This window comes from Marmota flaviventris, chromosome 1, assembly GCF_047511675.1.
Source record: "Marmota flaviventris isolate mMarFla1 chromosome 1, mMarFla1.hap1, whole genome shotgun sequence".
In the NCBI taxonomy this organism is placed as follows: Eukaryota; Metazoa; Chordata; class Mammalia; order Rodentia; family Sciuridae; genus Marmota; species Marmota flaviventris.
In genome coordinates, this window is record NC_092498.1 from 146,968,116 (window position 1) to 146,991,049 (window position 22,934).

Genomic DNA, 22,934 nt, shown 5'->3' on the forward strand with positions numbered 1-22,934 from the left:
CACATATGGAGCATTCCAAAAGTTGTTTGGAAGTTGGATTTTGAGTTGTAGAGAATGTCTTCTAACAGAAGCAACACTGAGGACAGATCAGGGCCACTGTTCAGGTAGACCATTCACACCACTAGTCCCATGTGCTGGATTTTGCCATGTTTGTAAGGATTTCTCTCTCACTGAGGTATGAAGCAGAAGGGTCACTCTGAGGAAGGGCCAGGCCACATAAATCTGGAGCACTTGAACCCACAGTTCCTGCTCTGTGCCATCCATAGGGGCACAGCTGTCCTAGTTGCTCCTGGGTTAGACTTCCCAAGGACAGATTAGATAAGAAATGTTCTGCTTCTGGTCCTTCACAACTACATGCAAATCAAGAAGTCTCATGTTTAAATAGGTATCCTCTGCCGGAACAAAACTCAGCTGGGGCTGCCACATCTCCACCCATCTTCACTTCCAGACAGGAAATGGTCACATCAGCAAGTGCCTATCCCACAACTACCCTTTTTGATGCAACTTGTTTCTGCTTTTTAAAGTGTAGAAGTTTGGGGGCTGGGGTTGTAGCTCAGTGGTAGAGCGCCTCCCTGGCACATGTGAAACACTGGGTTCAAACCTTAGCACCACGTAAAAATAAATATAATAAAAGTATTGTGTCCATCTAGAACTAAAAAAATATATTTTAAAATTTTCACTTAAAAATTAATAAACAAAGTGTAGAAGTTTGGGTGTGGTGGCGCATGTCTGTAATCCCAGCAACCCAAAAGGCTGAGGCAGGAGGATTGAAAACTTGAGGCCAGCGCCAGTAACTTGGCAAGACCCTCCCTGTCTCAAAATAAAAATAAAGTGTAGAAGTTTCTGTCCTCTTCCACCCCTCCCTGGTGTGCTCCAAACTATGCCTACCTCTATGGATATCATCCCTTGGTGAGAGGTGCCTGGCCCCACATCTGAGAGGTCAGAGCCAGGCTATTGAGAACTGTCAAATCTCCCTGACTATGAACAAGGACTTCTATTTCCACATGAAAGAGATGAATTTCAAACCGAGGCACAAACAGAAGCCACAACACTTAGTGTCCAGTCCCTCTGAGTAAAAATCCCAGGGACTATGCTATCCTTAGAGTGAAGGGCAGCTCAATGTAGGGTAACAGACAGCAGGAAATCCCTGGCCTTTGGAGCAGGAAAAACAGGAGCCCAAGGAGCTGGTGGGTGGGCAGAGCAGAGCTTGAAGCCTAAGCCCAGACTGCTCCAACTGACAGAGTCTGGAATGTAGTCCTGCTGCCCAACACTACAGTTTCTCTCTTCTCTGGGCCTGCTTGTCTTTTTCGTGAAATAGGAATCATAAATGCCTAAGGGCTGGGCTAAAAAGTCTTCAAGACCTCTTTGAGAAATAAACTCTTTGACTATTCTCCTTCTGGAAAGGATTCTAGAAGGAGCAGAGCCTGGGGAAGGGAGCAAAGGGAGGCAGAGACCCTAGTCTGAAGCCTGCAGGTGAAACTCCTGACTGATGTGTTTGTACTTTTTAAGAAAGCTGAGTTAATCTGAAGAAACTGAGAGACTTCACGTGAAAACCAAGAATCCTAGCTCCTTTGGAGGAGCCAAAAGAGCTGGCAATACAGATGGTCCCTGACAGAGTGATTTCACTTAAAGTTTTTCAACTTTCCAATGATAGGAAAGCAGTACACACTCAGCAAAAAACACACTTCAGATTTTAAATTTTGATCTCTTCCTAGGCTGGTTACATGTGGTACCATATGCTTTGGAGATGGCTGGCCAGTGACAATGAGCCACACTATGACAAAGGGGAATAACTGACACTCTACTGTGTACTGTGTTGCTAAGCAACAATGTTCAGCAGGTTATGTGTATTAAGCCTGGAATTTTTGGCCAAGCACACCTGTAATCCCTGTAACTCAGAAAGCTAAGGCAGGAGGATCACGAGTTCAAAGCCAGTCTAGGCAACTTAAGCAACACCCTGTCTCAAAATAAAAAACATATAGAGCTGGGGGTGTAGCTCAGTGGAAGAGCACCCCTGGGTTCAATCCCCAGGACTGAAGAGAAGGGGAGTACATTTTCAACTTAAAATATTTTCAACTTATGATGCATTTATTGGGATGTAACCCCAACAGAAGTCGAGACACCCTCCACTGGTCTACTTTCCTTCAGGGTAATTATTAATAATGGCTGCCTTCTCTGGATGCAGCATGAAATCTAGTTCTTTTTCCTTTTTTTGCCTACTTCCTCCATTCACATCACCTGCTCAGCCTCAGCAGGTATATGAGTTTACAACAAATGTAGCATGGGTTTTGTTGCTCAACAACTTAGGTTCAAGTCCCAGCTCTACCACTTGCTAGCACAACACTTCTGAGCTCTTTCCTCATCTGCTGACTGTTTATTAGCGGCCCCTTATATCATGGCAATTATGGGATTCCCAAACCTCACTCAACCCATCTGGAAGAACAAGTAAGATAACGACAAGCAGGTCTGGAATATCAAAAGCATACAATCCAGATAGAGCATATTGCCTGCCTCTCCAGGCGAGGCCAGGTGACAGATGGGAGTTGAGTGTTCCACCCACAAAGCTGACATCACTGACTGCCCCACCTGAGCAGGTATGAGAGTGCCCAGTACTAGAAGCCATGAGCAACGGCAGCGAGGGGACTCTGAAAGGTATCAGCTGGGCAACTCAATTCTCCCACACTGCCCCAGCTCCACTTGTGAAGACACTGGGACCAGACCATTGGTGTCTATTACAAGGAGTCTGGTTAAAAACTTGAGAGGCTTTCAGGACCCAACCAAAACTTCAATCTCTCTCCCTGGCTTCAAAGTCATCTCCAAGTTCAAAGGGTTGCCAAGTGGGAGTTTCCAGAGGCCCCTATGCTCAGGGTGTAGGGAGCTCGGAGTACAAGACCAACACAAAGAAAGGTACTGCTCATCTTCCCAGGAGTCTGGCCCAAAGGCCAACCTCTCAGCCCCACAGCACTCCCAACAAACAGCTCCCAACAACGCAGGGTTCAGCCTATGGAGAGCCATCGACATGCCTGAGTGTCAGGCATGAGGAGTACCCACCTGCACCTGACCTGGCACTCCCGCCTTCATCTGCTGACTCAGTTTAGCTCCCCACCCCAGAGCAAAAAAATTCCCTATTCTCCTTTCTTCCCTTTCCATCTCAAAGAAGGAGAAGAGCCCCCCAGGAAAGGAGTTAAATCTTACACTAGAGGTCTGAACCTGGCATCCCTGGATGACTTTTGGGGGATCAGTGAACTACCTGAAATGACACATAAAAAATATTGTGTGTGCATACCTATTACATTACTCTGGGAAGGGGGCTTCCTATAGTGACAGTCCAAAGGGAATGGGAATCCACAAGGGGAAACCACTGCCCTGGATCAGAGCTAACAGTGCCAGCCCTGTCCCTTGGAACTCACTGCTTGGTCCTTTCAAGACAAGTCTGATCATCTGGGGCTGAAGCTGCCTCATCTTCACTTCAATCCCAAGTGACTGGAATTTCCAGAATGGATCTGTCTGCTCAATGGCCCAGGTAGCAAGCACTCCACTCCAGCAAGTCCACCAAAGTTCAGGAAGCACAAGTCCTTCCATCCCTCTCTCTGGAGGCTGCCTCACCTTTAATGGTGGCCCCACTGATGTCCACGAACACATGTCAAGCACAGGGAAGACAAAGATACAGCGTCTGTCCCCAAGGCAGGCACACTAAATACTGGGAGACTATCAAGGTAGGAAGCACAAAGGGGTCAGTAGAGGACTTGAGGGAAATGGAAGGAAGGGCTTTTCAGGCAAAGGTGAGAAACAGCCTAGGAAACAGCCTAAAGAGAGGGGAGTGAAGCTCAGAGTGCAAGTCCCAGCTTGATGGAGGGCAGTTGAGGGCCCAGGGCCTGCTGGAGCCTGGACTTACAAGGACAATCCACAGAGGGCAGTCAGCAAGGGAATGCAGGACCAGGCCTGCCTTTTACATCACTCAGACAGCCAGTGTGTGCAGAGAGGGAGGGAAGGGAGGGAGGCAGGGCTCAGCTGGAGGAATACCAAGAGTTGCAATGTTCTAAATGCAACAAGGTAAAACCAATGAGACCCGGGAACTGAGTGAATGTGGAGCAAGAGGGAAGAGTACAGGATGTCTCCCACATTTGTTTCCTGCAGGAGGATGGAACAGTCACCAGATGAGACAAGGAAGACTGGAGGGGAGCAGGGCCCAGGGGAAGAAGGTCCATGGGAGGGGTCAGAGTGAGGAAGACAGCAAGGACAGAAGTCAGAGTCAGATCAAGGACAGGAAAACCCACAGGGCAACCTGAGGGGGGCCCAAAGGCCTTTCTTCACCTGGCCTGAATCTTCACCTGAATCTCTCAGGGGACCAGGAAGAGCAAATTGCAAAATGACATGGTGTTCACTCTGGTTGCCCCTCTCTTGAAAATAAGTCATTCTGCCAGCCTTGGGGAAAGTTCCAGAGGATGCACGTGGCCTGCTCCAGAAATGCTCAGCGTACTCAGGAATGCCAGGGCTCCCACCCACCCTCCGCCCCTCCCAACTACTCTGAAGCCAGCCTCGGTACCTACACACAAAGCTAGCCCTATCTGATAGTCCTTCTCCAGGAAGAGAGGAGAAAGGCCGAGCACATTATCAGAGGAGCCAGGTCCTTCCTGCCACATGAGCGCACAGTTCACCGCTGGGGCCAACAGTCCAGGGCACAATCTCAGGCCCCAAGTTCTCATGGAAATGCCCTTCAGAACTGGCTTAGGGCCCCAGTCCAGCTGAGCTGAAAGACTTTACACACTGGAGGATAAGAGATGCACCAAAGTCCTAGCCCCATCTAAACTGCCATAACAAAGGTCATTCTACGGAGGAAGCAAAGACCAATGACTACCCTTGGCTTTATGGTCCAGGCTGTTTGAGTCACTTGAAAAATCCAATTAGGAAGAAGCAGGGTATGAAATCACAGCATGCACATATACACATGTATACATGTATGCCTCCTACCTCTAAGCCTCTCCCAAAACTACTGTCTTCTTTAGCAGGCTGAGTTCTTACTTATTCATTGAAACACATATAGCTCAGTTTCTCTTCTGTAACACAAAGGGCCTACTTTGCCTTCCTAAAAAAAAAAAAAAAAAAAAAGAAAGAAAGAAAGCCAAATCCCAGCTACTCAGCAGGTTAAAGTAAGAGGATTACAAGTTTGAGGCCAACCTCAGCAATTTAGCAAGGTCCCTGGCAACTTAGTGGGACTGTGTCTCAAAAAAATAAATAAATAATAAGGAGGGCTCGGGATGTGGCTCAGTGGCAGAGCACTTGCCTAGCAGGTACAAAGCCCTGGGTTTAATCCCCAGTACCGCAAAAATAAAACAGAAAAAAAGGAAATGTGTTCCTTTTATGCTGGGGGGCCCAAATCTTGGTACCATTTCCTCCAAGAAGTCTTTCCTGAACCTCATTCCCCACACAGAATTTGAGGCCCTTCTCCTTTGAGTTCCCAGATCATCATGCACTTCCAAACTGGTATCAACTGTATGCCAAACTGGTAGGAACTGCCTGCCACAGCACTAACCAGTCCACCAAGGGCAGGGAGCAATGCTTGTCTTCATCTCCCAAAGCCTAGCACAGAATAGGTGCTCCATGTAACGAATAAATGAATTGACAACTGCTCCCAAGCCATCTGGCTGCAGAGGTCTGCCTCCCTGCTTCAGTTCCTGCCGCCTCCTGGTCCTCCATGAGCACTCAGTACAGGCAAAGCACAAAGCAGGAGAGTAACACAGACCATATGGCCTGGGTCTTCCTTCTCTTCCATCCCAGGAAATGTCCCATTTACTGTGATCTAGTTACCACCTCCCCCTCCAACCAGCACCACCCCTACTCCTAAAAAAAAAAAGAAAGAAAGAAAAAAAAAAAAAAAATCAAAGGAATACTACACAAGACTTTGTGGCCAGAGTGCAGTCCCTTGTGGGCACTTAAGGTTTAAACTCGCTGTGTGGCCTGCCTGGCTTCCTTTGTGGTGGGGGAGGGGAACTATGAGGTGGGTTCAATGCATAGGAATGAGGGGATGGGAGGGAATGTGGGCACCAGGCAGAGTCAGGGGCTGGCACTGGGCAGCACCTTGGCTTGGTACTCAAGAAGGAAGAGGGGGGCATTACCAAGTGACAGGACAAGAAGGAAGAGAGAGTGGCAGCCCCAGCATCCTGGGGATGTGGTCACACCTCTCCCCATGGAGCAGAGGATGCAGAAGATGTGAGCTGGAATGTGCAGAATCTGTGAAACCTGCACTGCTGGAATGTGTTAGCAACACCCACCATGGGCTCTGCAGCCCAGAGACGCTGATAGCATCCCTGATTATCATGACTGCATCTGAACCACAAAATGTGCACAGATTAGTGAGGCTCAGGGGGGGCTCCATGGGCAGGGAAGGTAGCCAAGGAAGAAGATACATTTTTACAAGAACTATCACAAAGGAGAAGAGGAAAAAGTAATGTCACCCCAACATTTCTGTTAATTTCTTTAGACATTTTATTGTTGCTATTCATTTATTTTTTAATTATTTATTTTGGGGTGCTGGGGATTGAACTCAGGGCCTCATATATGCTAAACACATTCTACCACAGAACTACACCCCCAGACTTTTTTTTTTTTAACTTTCTTTTCTTTCTTGCTTTGACATGAGGTCTTACTATGTTAAGTTACCCAAGGTGTTCCCAAATTCCTGGGCTCCTACCTTAGCATCCCCAATAGTTGGGACTATAAGTGTATGCTACTGTACACAGCATACTTTAATTTCTTTAGACTTCAAAACACTCTTTGTGGCTGGGGTTGTGGCTCAGTAGTAGAGTGCTTGCTTGGAACATGCAAGGGCCTGGGTTCGATCCTCAGCATCACATTAAAAAAAATAAAATAAAATATTGTGTCCAACTACAACTAAAAAAAAATATTAAAAAAGTCCTTTTACAAAGGAATAAAAAAATGCAAGACAGTAAATTTGAAGATAAATATAAAAGGTAAATAGAAAGTGAGATTTGTTATACATGTAGAAGTAAAACTTACGACAACAACAATACAAAAGAGGAAGGAAAAATGGAAATTTACTATTATGACATTCTTATATGTGAAATGGTATAATACGATTTGAAGGGAGGCTGTGATAAATTAAACCTACAAACTAAGAGCAACCACTAAAATAATTAAATAAATGAAATAAACAGTTAAATAAGCTAAGAGAGTAGGTAAAATGGAATCCTGAAAAATACCCAATGAATCCAAAAGAAGCCAGGAAAGAAGGAAAAACTACAGATGGCACAAACGGAAAACAAATGGCAAGATGGTAGACCTAGCTGGGCATGGTGGCACTCGCCTTGGGAGGCTGAGGCTGGAGGATCACAAGTTCAAAGCCAGCCTCAGCAACTTTGTGAAACCTTGTCTCAAAATAAAAAATAAAAATGGCTGGGGATGTAGCTCAGTGGGAGAGCACCCCTGGGTTCAATCCCAAGTACTACAAAAAATAAATAAAAATTTAAAAAAAAAAAACAAAACTTTTTAAATGTCAAAGTGACCTCTTGAGGAAGAGGAAGGGCAGCTGCTGCAGAGCTCCAGGCTAGCCTGGCCTGTTCCTGATTCTCAACTGGTTTGCTCTCATCCAGAAACAAGCTGGTCAGGAAGCCATGTCACAGCCAAGGCTTTGGAAAGCACCATGGAACCACAGGTAGCAAGGCACAGAACAGGAATTACTCTGCAGCTTTAAGGCAAGAGCCCTGGAGAATGTGCGAGCTGATTTGATCAGAAGTGCAAAGAAAAAAGAATTTCCAAGTGAGAATCACTTGAGTGAGAGTCACCAGAAGAAAACTGTGGTAATGGTTCTAAGACATGGGATTGTTTCCAGATGAGGATCCGCAAGCAACTCACTGACATGCGAATCCTCCCAAGATTGTTGAACAGATTATGCCCATCTGGGTTGATCCAGGAGTCCAGGCTGAAGTCACCACTGCAGATGCACCAATCAACTATTTTATCAAATTGAATATCAGGAAGGGAGGAAGGGAAGGAAGAAGAGATGAAGAGAAGGAAGGGAAAGGAAAGTTAAATTTAAGCGTTTTTGTTAATAACAGACCAGGTAAACTTCCAGAGAGGAATGTTATCAGACGTAAAGAAGGCTGTTTCATAATGGTGCGTGCCTGTAATCCTAGCAACTCAGGAGGCTGACGCAAGAGGAGCACAAATCCAAGGCCAGTCTCAGCAATTTAGTGAGGCCCTAATCAAATTAGCAAGACCCTGTTTCAAAATAAAATATTTTTAAAAAATGGCTGGGGATAGGCTCAGTGCACCCTGGGTTCAACCCAGTATCAAAAAAAAAGAATTGGAGATGAAGCTCAATGATGGAGCACTTGCCTAGCATGCACAAGGCCCTAGGTTCAATCCCCAGGACTAAAAGAAAAAAGAGAAAGAGAATTTTCTACACAATGAACATGTATAACATAACATTAATCGGTTTTAAAAAAAGATACTAAAAGGAATGTGAATGCAATTAGTTCTTTAAAAGACACATATTTATAACAATGTAAAAAAAGAACTTTAAAAATAATGGGGAGTTTTTCCAAAGGCCAAATGTAGGCTAGGGAAATAGCCCGGTTGGTAGAGTGCTTGCCTTGCATGCATAAGGCCCTGGGTTCAATCCTCAGCACCACAAACAAAGGCCAAACATTCTCTCTGATGAGTGGATGCTGATCCACAATGTGGGGCAGGAGACTGTGAGTGATTGGCCAAAGAGAAGGGAGGAGAGGGGCAGGGACATGGGGGCAGGAAACATGGTGGTCTGAGATGGACATCATTACCCTAGGTACATGTATGAGGCACATACAGTGCAATGCTACATCATGCTACATAGTGTACAACCAGAGAAATAAAAGTTGTGCTGCTTGTGTACAATGAATCAAAATGCATTCTGCTGACATATATATCTAATTAGAATAAATAAATAAATAAATTTTTTAAATGTGGGGAGTGGGCTGGGGTTATGGCTCAGCAGTAGAGCACCCAGCACATGCGAGGCCACATAAAATAAATAAATAAAGGTATTGTGTCCAAGTACAACTAAAAAATAAATATTAAAAAAATAGTGGGGAGTTTTTTATTGTTTTTGAAAATTTCAATTTTCAAAACTGATTTTTTAATTTTCAAAAAAAATTGAAAATTGGTATTCAAATAAGTATGTGTATATAAATATTTATTGAAGCATTTTTCGCAATAGCCAAGAGGTAGAACACAATCCAAATGTCCATCAACAGATGAATGAATAAACAAATTGTGATATAAATATACAATGGAATATTATTCAGCCATAAAAATGAATGAAGTATTGATGCACCCTACCACTTGGATAACCTCAAAAACATGCTCAGGGCTGGGGTTGTGGCTTAGTGATTAGGCACTTGCCTAGCATGTGTGAGGCAATATGTTCAATCCTCAGCACCACATAAAAATAAATAAATAAAGGTATTTAAAAAAAAAAAAAAAATTCTGAGTGAAAGAAGCCAGACTCAAGAGGACGCTTATTGTAGGATTACATTTCTATAAAATGTCCAAAACAGGCAAATCTATACTGACAGAAAGTAGAGTAATGGCTGGCAAGAGCTGAGGGAGATGGAAGGAAAAGGACTACTTAATAGGTATAGGGTCTCCTCTGAGGGTGATAAAAATGCTCTGGAACAAGACAGAGGTAGCTGCAAAAAGTGTGAATACACTAATGCCACTGAATTATAAACTTCAAAATGGTTGATTTTACACTGTATATTTTGCCTTGGTTAAAGAAATAACAAAACAATAACAATGAAGGGTTTGCACTTGATATGCATGTCAATATATTTAAAAATATACAGAAAATGGTTGGGAAAGATACACATCAAACAAACTACTAACAATAGTTACCCCCAATGTGGGAAGAAGAAAGAGATTTCACTTCTGTACATTCCTTTCATAGCAACTTGTATCTTTTTAACCTAAATGACATGAGAGCAGTACAGTGGCTCGTGTCCATGATCCCAGCAACTCTGGAGGCTGAGGCAGGAGGATTCCAAATTCAAAGTCAGCCTCAGCCACTCTGCGAAACCCTGTACCAAAATTTAAAAAATTAAAGGGCTGGGAATGTGGCCCAGTGGTTAAACCCCTTTGGGTTCAACCCCCAGTACCAAAAAAATAAAAAATAAAAAGACATGAGAAAGGTAATGGGGGTACTGAGATGCTGAGTTCTAGAGAGGACCCCAAACATTCCAGAAAAGGAAGAAAGCCCAGGCCTGATCTGCAACCAAGTATCCCAACCAAGTACTTTCTCCCTGAGCCCAAAATATATCCATCTGTAAAACAAGAGGTTGAACTTGACAAGTGCTTTTCAAAGTTCTTACACTTTTATTTAAAGCCACAAAAAGCCCTTTTGCAACTGTAGTCTTAGATGGAAGCCCAAAATGAAAACAGACCAAAAAAGAAGTGAGCAGAGCTCTGACAGAGAAGGTGATGGCCCAAGACCCCCAGTCACAGGAACGAATGGCGCCCTAGGCTCCTCCCAGTTCTGAATGTACAGAAAGGTCATGTTGACTGATCCAACCAACAGAATATTCAAAGAAAAGTCTCACAGTCAGTCAAAACAGAGAGGGGAGAAAGGACAGAGCCAGGACAATGTCCAAAGGAGCTGTCAACGATGTCTTCAATATCCAGCCACCAGCAAACCACGCGTCCCCTAGAGGGTAGATGGACAGTGACACCCTGGCCCCATGCTTGCTTTGCCCGAGGTCAGGCAGAGAGCAGCTGTCTCCTGGTCAGTGTTCCTGCCGCTCCTGGGGCAACAAACAGGATGTTTGGAAACAGATGACCACAAGTGACCACAGGCAGCCATGACAACAACCTCCAGGTGATGCTCCGCTTTTTCTCTGACTTGTTTCTGGCTTGTTTCCGGCTTGACTGTCTTGGCAAACCAAGCAAAATGACTACACGTGCTGACTTCCAAGAGAGGGAAGGGGCGGGAATTCTTGGAAAGTTCAGGGGAAGAGGCCAGCTGAGGTGGTGAGGCAGAGAGAAGAGAAGGCTACAGCTATCCAACAGCTACCTCCCCACAAAGACACAGCTGATTCCGAGGGTGAAGAAACCACAGATCTACTCCTGGGGACAGAGGACTCTTAAAGACAGGCAGAGTGAGACCAAGCAAGCTCAGGAAGGCAGCTGGGGTGGGTCTCTGAGGAACAAATACAGTGTTCCAGGCTTCATGGCTGCTCCTTCACACCCACCCCCAGAAGCCAGCCCAACCCACTGTCCCGAAGTGCATGAGAGACAAGAAATCACCGCAGCTGGCCAGTGGAGCCAGGAATCCACAGCGGACACGAAGTCCAGAGAAAACCAAGTGCAGGCCACTGGACACTCCCATTCCCACCTAAGGAAGAGGAATGCTCCTGGAAACGGAGACAGGAAAAGGCTGGCCAGCACTCTCGGAGCCAAGCCAAACCCTCAGAGAAGCCAGGGAGACCCACCTGCTCTAAAGGGCATGGAGTCTCCAGGCCAGCTTCTATCTAATGGCTGTGCTTGCTCACTAGATACCTGCCACAGTTCACAGAAAACCAAACTCCATTTTTCTATAACACTAGGAGCCTCAGTGGCCAGCTCACCCTGGGAGGTTTTATGGATGTCACAGGATGTCCTAAGAGTGCTAGGAGAAGCCCGGGGCTGATATGAAAGAAGATCCCCAAGCAGCTCACTGTGATAGCTCTCAAGTATTAGCATTAGATGAGCAATCAGTATCAACCAAGCCGCTAAACAACCTCCTCCCCCTACCACTTCCTCCTCAAAGCCACCAAAGAGGCTCAGGGGAAATGAAATGTCACAAAACCCAAACCTAACCTAATACCACCAGCACCCGGGTTAGACCATTTCACCTTCAGATCAGAGCCCCAAACATTCTCTAACCCACAGGGCCACAAAGTGTCCTATTACATTGTTTCAGAAAATAACCAAAGTCAAATTCCTGCCCTAAGCAGTGGAATGGCCAAGCGTACACACACATGCATTAAGGGACCACCCCCAAGGCCACAAAAAAACAGGGCCAGCAGACATATGAAGTGGAAGTTTGAATAATGGGGGTGACACTGAAAGCTGAACCCACGGAGTAGTGAGTGTCTAGATGATTCCAAAAACAAATGCTAATCATTACCATGTATGGAGCACTTTGAAAGTATTTCAGGAAATGCACCCGTTTCATAAATGAAGGGACCAAGGTTCAGAGTGTAAAGTGACCTGCTGAGGTCACTCAGAGAGCAAGTGGCAGCATCCATACTGACCAAGGTATGGCTGATAGCAGAGCCTGGGTTCTGCCTGTGGCATCAGGCTGCCTCCCCACTGGGCATTAGGAGGATTTTCCCCTCAGATTCTCCAGACCGGAGGAAGCGGTTTGCTGGAAGTTTGGAATTACAATGGGTGTCCTCACTTCATACCCATTTAATCATCAACCACCATCAAATATTTATCAAGCAACCACAGAGAGAACAGAGCAGTACTTGGTGGTTAGGAATAGTTGAAAGGAGGTTAAGATTCCTGTCCTCAAGGAGCTTACAGGGCAGAGGGGACACAAAGGAAGCCCACTTCACAGAGGTCTGTCAAGCTATATCTACACGAGAGGATCAACCCATTGGCTGGTCTCACTCAGGAAAGAAAAGCCTTCGGAAAAAAGGTGGTTTCATGGGTGGGGCTGAGGCTCAGTGGTAGAGCGCTTGCCTAGCATGTGCTGGGTTCAATTCTCAGCACATCGAAAAATAAATAAATAAAATAAAGTCATTATGTCTAACTACAGCTAAAAATATTTTTTTAAAAAAAAGGTGGTTTCAGGGCTAGGGGTAAAGCTCAGTTGGTAGAAACACAAGGTCCTGGGTTCAATCCCCAGCACCAAAAAAAGGTAGTTTCACCAAGTTTTTAAGGAAAGATGACATGAGGAGACAGAAGAGGGGAAGGATGCTAGTTTCTGCCCCTTGGACAAATATCCAGCACTCAAGCTCTATGCATGGTATGGCCAGAAGTCAAATCTGAGTGAAGAGAATACAGTTCAAGAAACCCCTAGATTTGGTAGCTGTGTTTATTTTAAATTTGGGCGGGGGGGGGAAGAAGAACCCTCCCAAAGCAGGGCCAGGTAAGCATATGTAGGAGGGGAGTTGGGTCCAGAAAGAGACAAACAGGAGGGCTGGGGCTAAGGAGGGTCAACCAGTGGTATAATAGGGATGTGCATCCAGTGTAGCCAAGCCAGATTTTTCAAAAGAAATGATATATATTTTGAGATGTGATCTCCTATTGCTCTAAATATTGGCAACTGATTAGGAATATTTTAAATACCAGGAAGGCCAAACACAGGTCTTCGGATCAAATCCAACCTGAGTTTCCTATCTCTGTCACAGGGTTTCCAGTATGAAAAAACAAAAAGAAACTGGGTCTGGTGCCAAAAGACCTAGGTTCAAGTTCTTGCATCATTATCTGTGTTGATAATGATGGGTGTGTCCCCTTCCCCTAACTCCTCTGAGCTTCAGTTTAGCTTCCTCATTTGTAAAAAACTGCCACCTACCTTAAAGGGTTATGATTAAGTACATGAAAGTGTTCCCTCAACCTTAAAGGGACACATACATGTCACCATTTAATACAGGCCAGGAGGAGAGAGGGGGCCATGATGGCGATATCAGACAATAGATGAGGCCTCCAAGAGAGTAGAAAGGAAATGAGTTGGGTCCATGCTGAGGAGCAGAACGGAAGAATCTAGACAATAGAAGCCACGTCAGGGGTGGAAATAGAAATTTGGGAGTTGGCAGTACACACGTTATAAAAGAGGTCATGCAAGTAAATAATCGGACTTAGATACCTAGGGAAAAACAGGAGTCCAGAGAAATCAGAATCACCCAAAGATATCAGAGAAGCATCAATTTAAAAAAAAAAATGTGGAAAGGAAAAAAAATCGGAAAAGAAGGCAGAAAAGTTCTGTGGAGAAAGTTAAAGGGAGGGGCTGGGGATGTGGCTCAAGCGGTACCGCGCTTGCCTGGCATGTGTGTGGCCCGGGTTCGATCCTCAGCACCACATACAAAACAAAGACGTTGTGTCCGCCGAAAACTAAAAAATAAATATTAAAAATTCTCTCTCTCTCTCTCTCCCTCACTCTCTCTTTAAAAAAAAAAAGAAGGGGCTGGGGATGTGGCTCAAGCAGTAGCACACTCGCCTGGCATGCGTGCGGCCCGGGTTCGATCCTCAGCACCACATAAAAACAAAGATGTTGTGTCCGCCGAAAACTGAAAAATAAATATTAAAAAAAAAAAAAAAAGAAAGTTAAAGGGAGGGGAAAATACGGCCACTAAAGAGTGAGATGTGTGTCAGAAAGTATGGAAGAATGGGCCAGGCTGTGTTGAAAATAGAAAAAGTAGTGAAGTAAAGAAGTGAGGAAGGAAGAAAGATAAAAAGAAGAAACCAGAAGAACAAGGGGGGGGGGGGGTCCAGGCAGGACCTTCAGATAGAAACCAGGAGGTAGCATAGGTCACAGACAGCTACGCTGATGGCAGATGGGTGGGGGAGAGAAGGGAATGTGGCGGTGGGGTAAAAAGTGAGTGAGCAAAGAGACCTGAGGGTCTCACTAGTGTGTGTGAAGCACCTCCATGCTCCTCACTCCCTCGGCCTCCCAGCGTCCCAGAAGGCAGGCACTGGGCCCATTTTACAGCCTACTTCCAATATGGTTTAGGTTTTGTTGGAAGAGGCCGAAGTCTCCATAGCACATTCAAAAGACACACAGGGGCTGGGGATTGAAGCTTGGTGTGAGAGCGCATGCCTTACATGTGCAAGGCCTTGGGTTCCATCCCCAACACACACACACACACACACACACGCACGCACACGCACATGCACATGCCCAAATGAAATCAAGGAGCCTGAAGCTCCTTGAGCTGCACTAGGAAGGACTCCCCGGAGGCTTCTGCCCACCTTGCTCAGCTCACCCAGCGACCTACAATTCAAAACAGCTGGAAATGTGTGCCCTGCGCTCCCCAACAAGAAAACAGAACAGAACATGGCTGTTTCTGCCAAGCGGAGTTCTGAATAAGCTGCATTCCATTTCATTAAAACAATTACCTGAGCCCCAGCCAAGAATTACATAAAGCTTCCTCCCAGCACCTCCCCTCCCCCCATAAAACACACATCATGCTGCTCTTCACACAGGCTGAGTAAGGCCCTGATACACGCTCCCAGACCCCATGATTCCCCCCAGGTGTCCAGCCTCTGTCTGCATCCTTCCAGGCTGACAAATGTGAGGCTCACAGAAGACCTTCCCATGAAGCACTCCCCTCCCAAGGGCCTGATGGCAGCCCAAAATGTTTCTAGTAAGCACCAGGCCCTCAGTTCTGCCTTTGAGCCTTGGGGGCCACTGGTGCCAGACTCCAACTATTTCCCTAAAACAGATGGGAGGCTCAAGTGGCCAGTTTTGAGTCAACTCAAACTAGAAAAGAGGGATGTAGGGAGTGGAGATTCCAGGAGAGAGAGCCTGAAGGCTAGAGAACTGGATGGGCCAGATCTGAGCTGCAAGCAAGAGTCGCCCACAGGCTAGTGGTGTTCCTTGGACATAGATAAGAGATTCATGATGTGAAGCAAAAGGCATCTTCTCTCCTCCCCCAGGGCTCCAGCTGCCCAAAGACTGTTTGTGCTTTTGTAAAGGCTTCCGGTGCATCCCACCAGCCCAAACAATACCTTCCAACTCCAACCCAAAATCAGCATCTCTCTTGCCCTGACCCTGGTCTGATTAATGTCACTATACTCAAAGTAACTACTGAACTGACTCCACACCAAAGGAAATGTACTGTCTCTCTGGTCCTATCATTTCTTCTGCATAGGTCACAGCACTGTGCACCCACCTCTCCAGCTGACAGTCAGTAGTCACTGTCACTTGAGGCCTCTCTGGCCCCCGTTTCAGCTCACTGTTCTGTTGACCACCTGTGCAGTACCAGGAAGCTAAGAGTCACTCCGGCCAACCACAGGTGGACACAGGCCAGCTCTCTGGGCCCAGCAACACAGAGCCCACCATGGAAAAGCAGGATTTATTACTTTTTTCAATGACTTTTTATCAGGAAAATGTCTAAACATACAGAGAAGTTAAAAACTATTACAAAGAACACCCTTGTACTTTCAGCTTAGATTCCACTATTAACACTTTGCCATCTTGTGTAAATCTCTCTATACACACACACAACTCATCCTCCATATTCACAGGTTCCACATCTGGAGACTCAACCAATAGAGCACTAAAAATACTCAGGGGTGGGGGCGACTGCACCTGAACTGAACACATACATTTTTCCCCTTGTCATTATTCCCTAAACAATACAGTATAACAACTAATGACATAGCATTTACATTTATATCTAGAGATGATTCAAAGTGGACAGGCACCATGGCACATATCTCTAATTCAAGCAACTCTGGAGGCTGAGGCAGGAGAAACACAAGTTCCAGGCCAACCTCAGCAATGAAAAGAACTGGGGTTCAATCCCCACTTCCAAAAAAAGAGAAAGGAAGTATATAGAGGATGTGCGTAGGTAATATGTAAATACTGTGACATTTTATATAAGAGACTTGAGCATCCAAGGATATTGGTATATGAGGGGGGTCCTGGAACTGATCCCCTGCAGATACCAAGGGATGCCTGTATGTATGTGTGTGCACATGTGAGCATGTATTTTCTTTTACTACGTTACTTAAAACTACATTGCAGACAACTTGACATTTCACTCTTAAATACTTTAGCACGTACCTAACAATATTCTCCCATAAAACCACAATACCACAATCACACAAGAAATAAGCATTAAAAGACCATCTTTAAGGGAAGACTTGGCCACTGAGGCTCTGCTAGGCCTGGCCAACCACACATTCTGCCTGCCATTGGCCCAGCGTCCAAGGCCTCCCTGGAGAGGGCAGCTCTGAGCCCCACTGGTTGGGCAATCAGTTAGTTAGCTGGAAGATTTACCAGGATAAGAATGCACACTGAGGCCAGATGTGAGACAGTGATTGGAGGCTTCAGGAGGAGACAAACCTGACCTCCCATTTTAGTAAGTTGCTTTTTCAACATTCCTGAGAAAACTCAATTTCCTAATTCTTCTCCTCCCTCCTTCCCTCCCACAAGACATCCTCCATTCTCCATCCTGACATGTTCAACATCTTCCTCTGCTGGAAACAAGATGATGGCTCCAAGCGGTAGTGAATGTATGTACATCTGAACAAAGGCAAAGAGAGTATCTGTGTGGGAGAGGCAGGAACCGGGGGACAAGAAGACTTCTGATTCCCAACCAGAAGTGGTGGGCGAGGGGTCTAAGAGGAGTGACCCAGCCTCTCCCAGAAGCTGTGCTTTAAGCCCATAGCTGTGTCTCAAGGGTGAGAGGTGCCTGGACAGGCAGAATGGGGTCCTACCCTAATCAGGAGACTACCACCAGCACCCTCTGTCCCATCCTGAGCGTGGTGTCCCCAAGAAAGGACAAAGGAGAGGGAGGATACCACAGATAACAAGAGGACAAAAGTGGAGAGACTGAACAGAGAATGAGGAGTATAAGAAACAGAAAAGATTTTTGGTGTCCCAGAAATGGAAAGCAATCAAATCAATAGGACAAAGATTAAATATGGTAGCATGAAAAGAACTATAAAGAATAGTTGGTTATAAGTTTGATTCTGCAGACAAGCTGAATTCAAATCCTAGCCCTGCCTCTCACTAGAACTTGGGCAGGTGGGCTTCCCTCCCGGCTCCTTAGTTTCCTCCTCTGTAAAATGAGTACCACTGTCACTACTAATACTAAAATTAACAGAACCTGCCCCATACAACTGACATGATTCAATGTGACAGTCCCCAGCACAGTGCCTACACATAATAAGAAATAAATAAAATTTTTGGAAGCCCGCTTTCTCTCTTTCTAACTCCCTCTCCCTCTTCCTCCCCCTTTCCCCCCTCCCTCTCTCTCTGCTTCCTGGTTGTCATGAGCTGAGAAGCTTCCATCTGCCATGCCCTTGTACCATGATATTCTGCCTCACCTCAAGTCCAGAGCAATGGAAAGTGCCAATCACAGACAGAGACCTCTGAAACAGCGAAACAAAATAAACCTTTCTTCCTCTAAAAAAAATTATAGAAAAGAGTTATTCTGTAAACACTGTAAAAAAAGAAAAGTATAAAGCTGGGCATAGTAGTACACACCTATAATCCCAACTGCTCAGAAGGCTGAAGCAGGAAGATGGCAAGTTCAAAGCCAGCCTGGGCAACTTAGACACTATCTCAAAATAAAAAGGGTTGGAGATGTAGCTCAGCAGTAGAGCACCCCTGGGTTCAATCCTGAGGACGAGGAAGGAAAGGAAAGCAAAAGAAAAGAAAGAAATGGAAAGGATGGGTCAGGCACAGGGTATACACCTATAATCCCAACACTCAGGAAGCTGAGGCCAGAAAATTACTGGAGTCCAGGAGTTCAAGACCAGCAAAATAGCAAGACTCCATCTCAAAAAATAAAAGTATTCTATAGATATTTATTTTATTAATGAAAGCACTAAGATTAGGACAACCCACGGAAAGGCTGGTATGAAGCTGGGAAGAATGTCTTTCAACATCTCTGGCCTAGGAACATGGTAAAGACCAGAGAGAAGATTCAAAGGCCAAAAACTATGTGCTTTGAATAAATGGGGGAGAGAGGTACCCAGAGCCTCAGCTGTAACTCTGGCCCTCCATGAGGCCCTCTGGTCAAGGATCCACCTAACCTGTCTAATTCATGGCCATCACTAGGGAACAGGAAAAGGAATACTGAGATATTCCCTCAGAAGACCTTGACCCCATACTAATGGAGCTGAGGCCCCCTAGGGCACTAACCTCTCCACTCCATATCTGAAAGGGCACCTGCTTAAGAATCAAACACACCACGGTTTGAATCCCAGCTTGGTCTCTCACTAGCATCCAGCTGAGGAAGCACCCACCAGGAGGGTACCATCACTCCATAAGCAAATGCTGCCTCTGCCATAGGCCAAGCAGCTGGGTGCCCTGACCCTGGCCTAACACACAGAGGCATCACAGACGGGCAAGCCCAAAGTACAGACTTTCCATGGAAACAGGGAGGTTCCAAAGCCCGGAATGCCCTAGGCAACTCCCCTGCCCCCCTAGCACTGCCCCCAAGGACAATGAGGCACTGTTTTCCAAAGGGTCAAAACTGCTGAGAAGCTGAGAGAAGACATGTCCAGATTCCAGCAGCAACGGGGCACTGCCAACAGCTGGCTGTCCTGTCCTGCCCCCACCACCCCGCTAGTGAATGGGAGGCAAAACTATCAAGTCCTGAACTGGACCCACCCTTTGCCATACATGTCATTTCCTAGTGATGCCCACAGGGCAGAAATTTTCAAGATAACTATTGAGTAGTCAGCAGGCCTTGTGGCTCATCCCCTGGCTGGTCACTGGCACCTACTGCCTTATGATTAAGATTACCAGATCTGGAACTGGATCAGCCTGGATTCAAACCCCTGCCCCACCACTGAACTTCCCTGAGCTCAGGTTTCTGCATTTGGAAAGCAGAGATAAAGCACCTCCCTCTTGCACAGTTGTAACAGACCTTGAAAAGTTCTAAGTATGTTGCTTTTCTCCCCTAGAGCACACATGATCACGGTTAGGCCACAGCAGGGGTCACACACTGTCCCCCCTCTCCCCGTTCATTAGGAATGAGAACAAGGTGGGAGAGAGGAGTCGGGGCAGAAAACATAATCAGAGCACATCGCAGTGTTGTGGGAACTCTGTCTAGGAAACTTCGGCCAGACCCGAACAGAGTGAACTCCCAGCCAAACCAGCATCTAAACAGTAATGAGAAAAGCCACCAAGCAGCCACCCAGCAGCCCGAAGTGGAGAGAACACACAGAGAAGGGCAGGACATGCTGTGTTTATGTTTTTCTGCCCAAAGAGCTATAAATTTGTAACTTATTAAACAGCACATGGTGATTCTGTCACCAGCCACTATGGGGAGGGGAAGAGTTCTCCATTTTTTTTTTTAAGACCAGAAAACAAAGTCACAAAGAGGGCTGTGCTCCCCGTAACCCTGCCACAGGACAGACCAATGTAAACTCTCACCTGTGTTAAGGACCAAGAGACTCACAGCTGAGAGCACTCTCAGAAGCAAAATAAAAACAAGAGGCCTGGCCTTTGTGTCTACCCTAACTAAAGAAAACAGCTGACAGGCAGTGTCCAGAGCAACCATCCAGACAGCTGACGGGGCCTAGGCTCAGAGGCAAATTCCTCTCCCCTCCTGCACACCCCATTCCTCCCACCCCAGGCTCCAGTCAGCCAGGCGTGGCTGGCCCCCTGGGAACACAGGCCAAGGAAGTCTGACAGCCCAGATCCAAGCAACTGGAGAGTCTGGTGGACAGGGGGAAGGGGGAGCAGCGCAGAAATCACAGGTGGCAGCCGTTGCCCACTGCAACCCCTCTTTAAGAGCCTACTTGCCCCCGCCCCAAGAAGAAATGTTTCTTGGTACACAAGAGCTGTAGATCAAGGAGCTAAGGAAAGGACTTCCACTCCTGCTTTTGCCACTTCATGACTGTGTAACCTGAGGTGGGAGAATCAGCCTTTGTCCCAATTTTTTCCATTTGTAAAGACAGGTAGTCATGATGGTAATGGCCTCAGAGAGATCTCCCAAAAAGATTGTGAGGATGGGACAAATCCAGGTATAGAGAAGTACTCCATAAATAGCAAGTTTCAATTCCTACAATCCTCTATGCCAGTACACTCTCTTTCTTTCAGAGACTAACTCAGTTTCCTGGCCCTAAATGGAAGACCGTCAGAAGACAGGAATTCCGGACTTTGCGAACTCTACAAAGACTTTCTCAGTCCTTCAAACAGCCAGGGGACTGTCCAGAAGCAACAGAACCCCACCAGCATGTTAGAAACTGTAACTCTGCTCCCTAGTTCCCACTGGGAAAGCAATAAGACCTTCAGATCCTGATTCAAAGCACATCCCCAGCCTCCATTCAGCTTAGTTATTTTTATGTGAACAAAAATACCTGCCTGGAATCCATGCCAACCTTGAGTACATTGGAAAAATGGGTGCCAAGCCTGACCCAAAAGCAGAACTATGCTTGGCAACCATTGCACTCTGCAAAACAGGCAGGACCCTACACCTCCCTCAGCTCCAGGACCTCTTAGGGGATCCCTGACCTCGCAAGGAAGCTACAGGGAAACAGTCGAGTCCAATGCATACAAACAGCAAGTCTTAACTTAGTGCCCTGTGCTGCATGGGAAAGCCCCATCAGTCCTATCTGATGAATCTGCTCCTCAGAGCTTGGGACAGAAGAGGCATCAGTGGTCACACAAGCCACCCACAGTCCATAGAGGGAAGACAAGGGTCCTACAGAGAAGAAACCTTCCCCTCGCCTCACCTCTGCATCTCCGAAGGGAGAGACAGACATTGAATCTTCCTGTCTGGGATTCATGCCGCTCAAGGCTTTCCTAGAACCCTGGCACCAACTCCCTTGGGTTTACAGTTGGCTTCCAGGAGATACTTTCTTTCCCCTGTCCTAATCAAGACTGGGCTGAAAAGAGCAACCTCAGATCTCCAATAACATGAAAACAGTAAAACTCTGTTCTGGGCGTCCTGTCCTCCTTACCTGTGTAGCTCCAGCAGCACCTGATGCTAGGAGTGGGGGACCCTGCCAGCCAGGACACGTTCGCGATGGTACACCTTGCGACCCACTTCCCACCTCATTCCTCTGGCATTTCACCGGGGCCTGGGGAGGGGTCATGACTCCCCATCTTGCCCCTCTAAGGTGGGGCGGTCTGTGATTGGACAGCTGGTCCCTACAGGGAAATGGACCACTACTGGATCCATGAAACCTTGTGACCAGACTGAGGTGGGGGCTTAGTGGTTAGGAGAGTAGACTGGGAAACTTGTCATTGCATTGGGGGTGTGGTCATGCATTGCTCATCTCTAGTTGATGAATCCGACTTGTACAATGAAACTGGTGGGCTCGGAGGGACTATGCCTGAAGCTGGGGACGGCCCTGGAAGGAGTGAAAGCGGATCCCAGAAATGCGAGACCAGCCCATGACATTGGGCAGCTGTCCCTAGGGATGGGCAGGGGATACCTGCGGTGGGGGTGGGGAGCAGTCTGCGTAGTGAGGGTCCCGCACCTGAGAAGGCAGCCTGGCCCAGGGAGCGGGTCCCCTGCCTGAGGAGGACCGAGTGGGTCCCCGCGGGGTGAGCTGGTACCTGGGTCGTATCTGGGACATGGGGACGGGTCGCCGAGGTTGGGGGTCCAGAGATGGGCCGTCCCCAGGTGAGGGGCGACTGCTGAGAGGACCCCGGTGGGATTGGCCTGGCCCAGGACTCAGGCCCAGCTCGGGATCCGGCCTCGCGGAACCCCGGCCAGCAGGGACTGGAGCCGGGTGTGGGCCGCCGGGGGGTGGGATTCCGCGGCCCCTGCCGCTCGCTCGCGCCCGCCGGGCCCCGGGCCGCGCGCCCTTCGCTGCTTGTTCCCGCGGCCTCCCGCTCACTCACCGAGGTCGTCCATGGCGGGGCAGTCAGGGCCGGGAGCCGGCTCCGCGTCGCGCTCTCTGCCCGTCCCGGGGCTGCTCCTCTCCGCCCGGCAACTTTTCCGCCGCCAGCGTTGGCCCGGAACGGAACGCGCTGCCGCCGCGCGCGTCCGCGCCCGCCGCGTGCCCCGCCTCCAGTCGTGCCCGCGGGCATGTTGGCCACGCCCCGTGCGCACGCTAGCCACGCCCCCACCGCCGGCCCGAAAGCGCACACCCAGCACGAGCGGGGGCTGATGCTGTGCGTGACAGCGGCGCCCCCTCGTGGCCGTGCTGGCCGACCGGAGATTCCCAGGCAATCCCAGCCTTGGGGCCCAGATCCATTTTTTTTTTTTTTTCAATATTTATTTTTTTAGTTGTAGTTGGACACAATACCTTTATTTTATTTT

General features: G+C 47.3%; 1 protein-coding gene across 6 annotated transcripts in view; it reads right to left on the reverse strand.

Annotated features, from left to right (window-relative positions):
* The window catches only part of Pxn (paxillin), a 47,371-nt gene extending 24,707 nt beyond the window's left edge, over positions 1-22,664 (reverse strand). For 2 of the 6 annotated variants that reach the window (XM_027923337.2, XM_071617090.1), the window contains exon 1: positions 22,514-22,655. In XM_027923337.2, the coding sequence (XP_027779138.2) occupies positions 22,514-22,526 (13 nt within the window). In that variant the 5' untranslated portion in view covers positions 22,527-22,655. Of the gene's footprint in view, positions 1-21,624; positions 21,689-22,513 lie in introns of those variants that run through there. The other 4 variants (XM_071617099.1, XM_027923336.2, XM_027923338.2 and 1 more) reach the window with 4 other exon arrangements.
* Between the last annotated feature and the right edge of the window lie 270 nt (positions 22,665-22,934).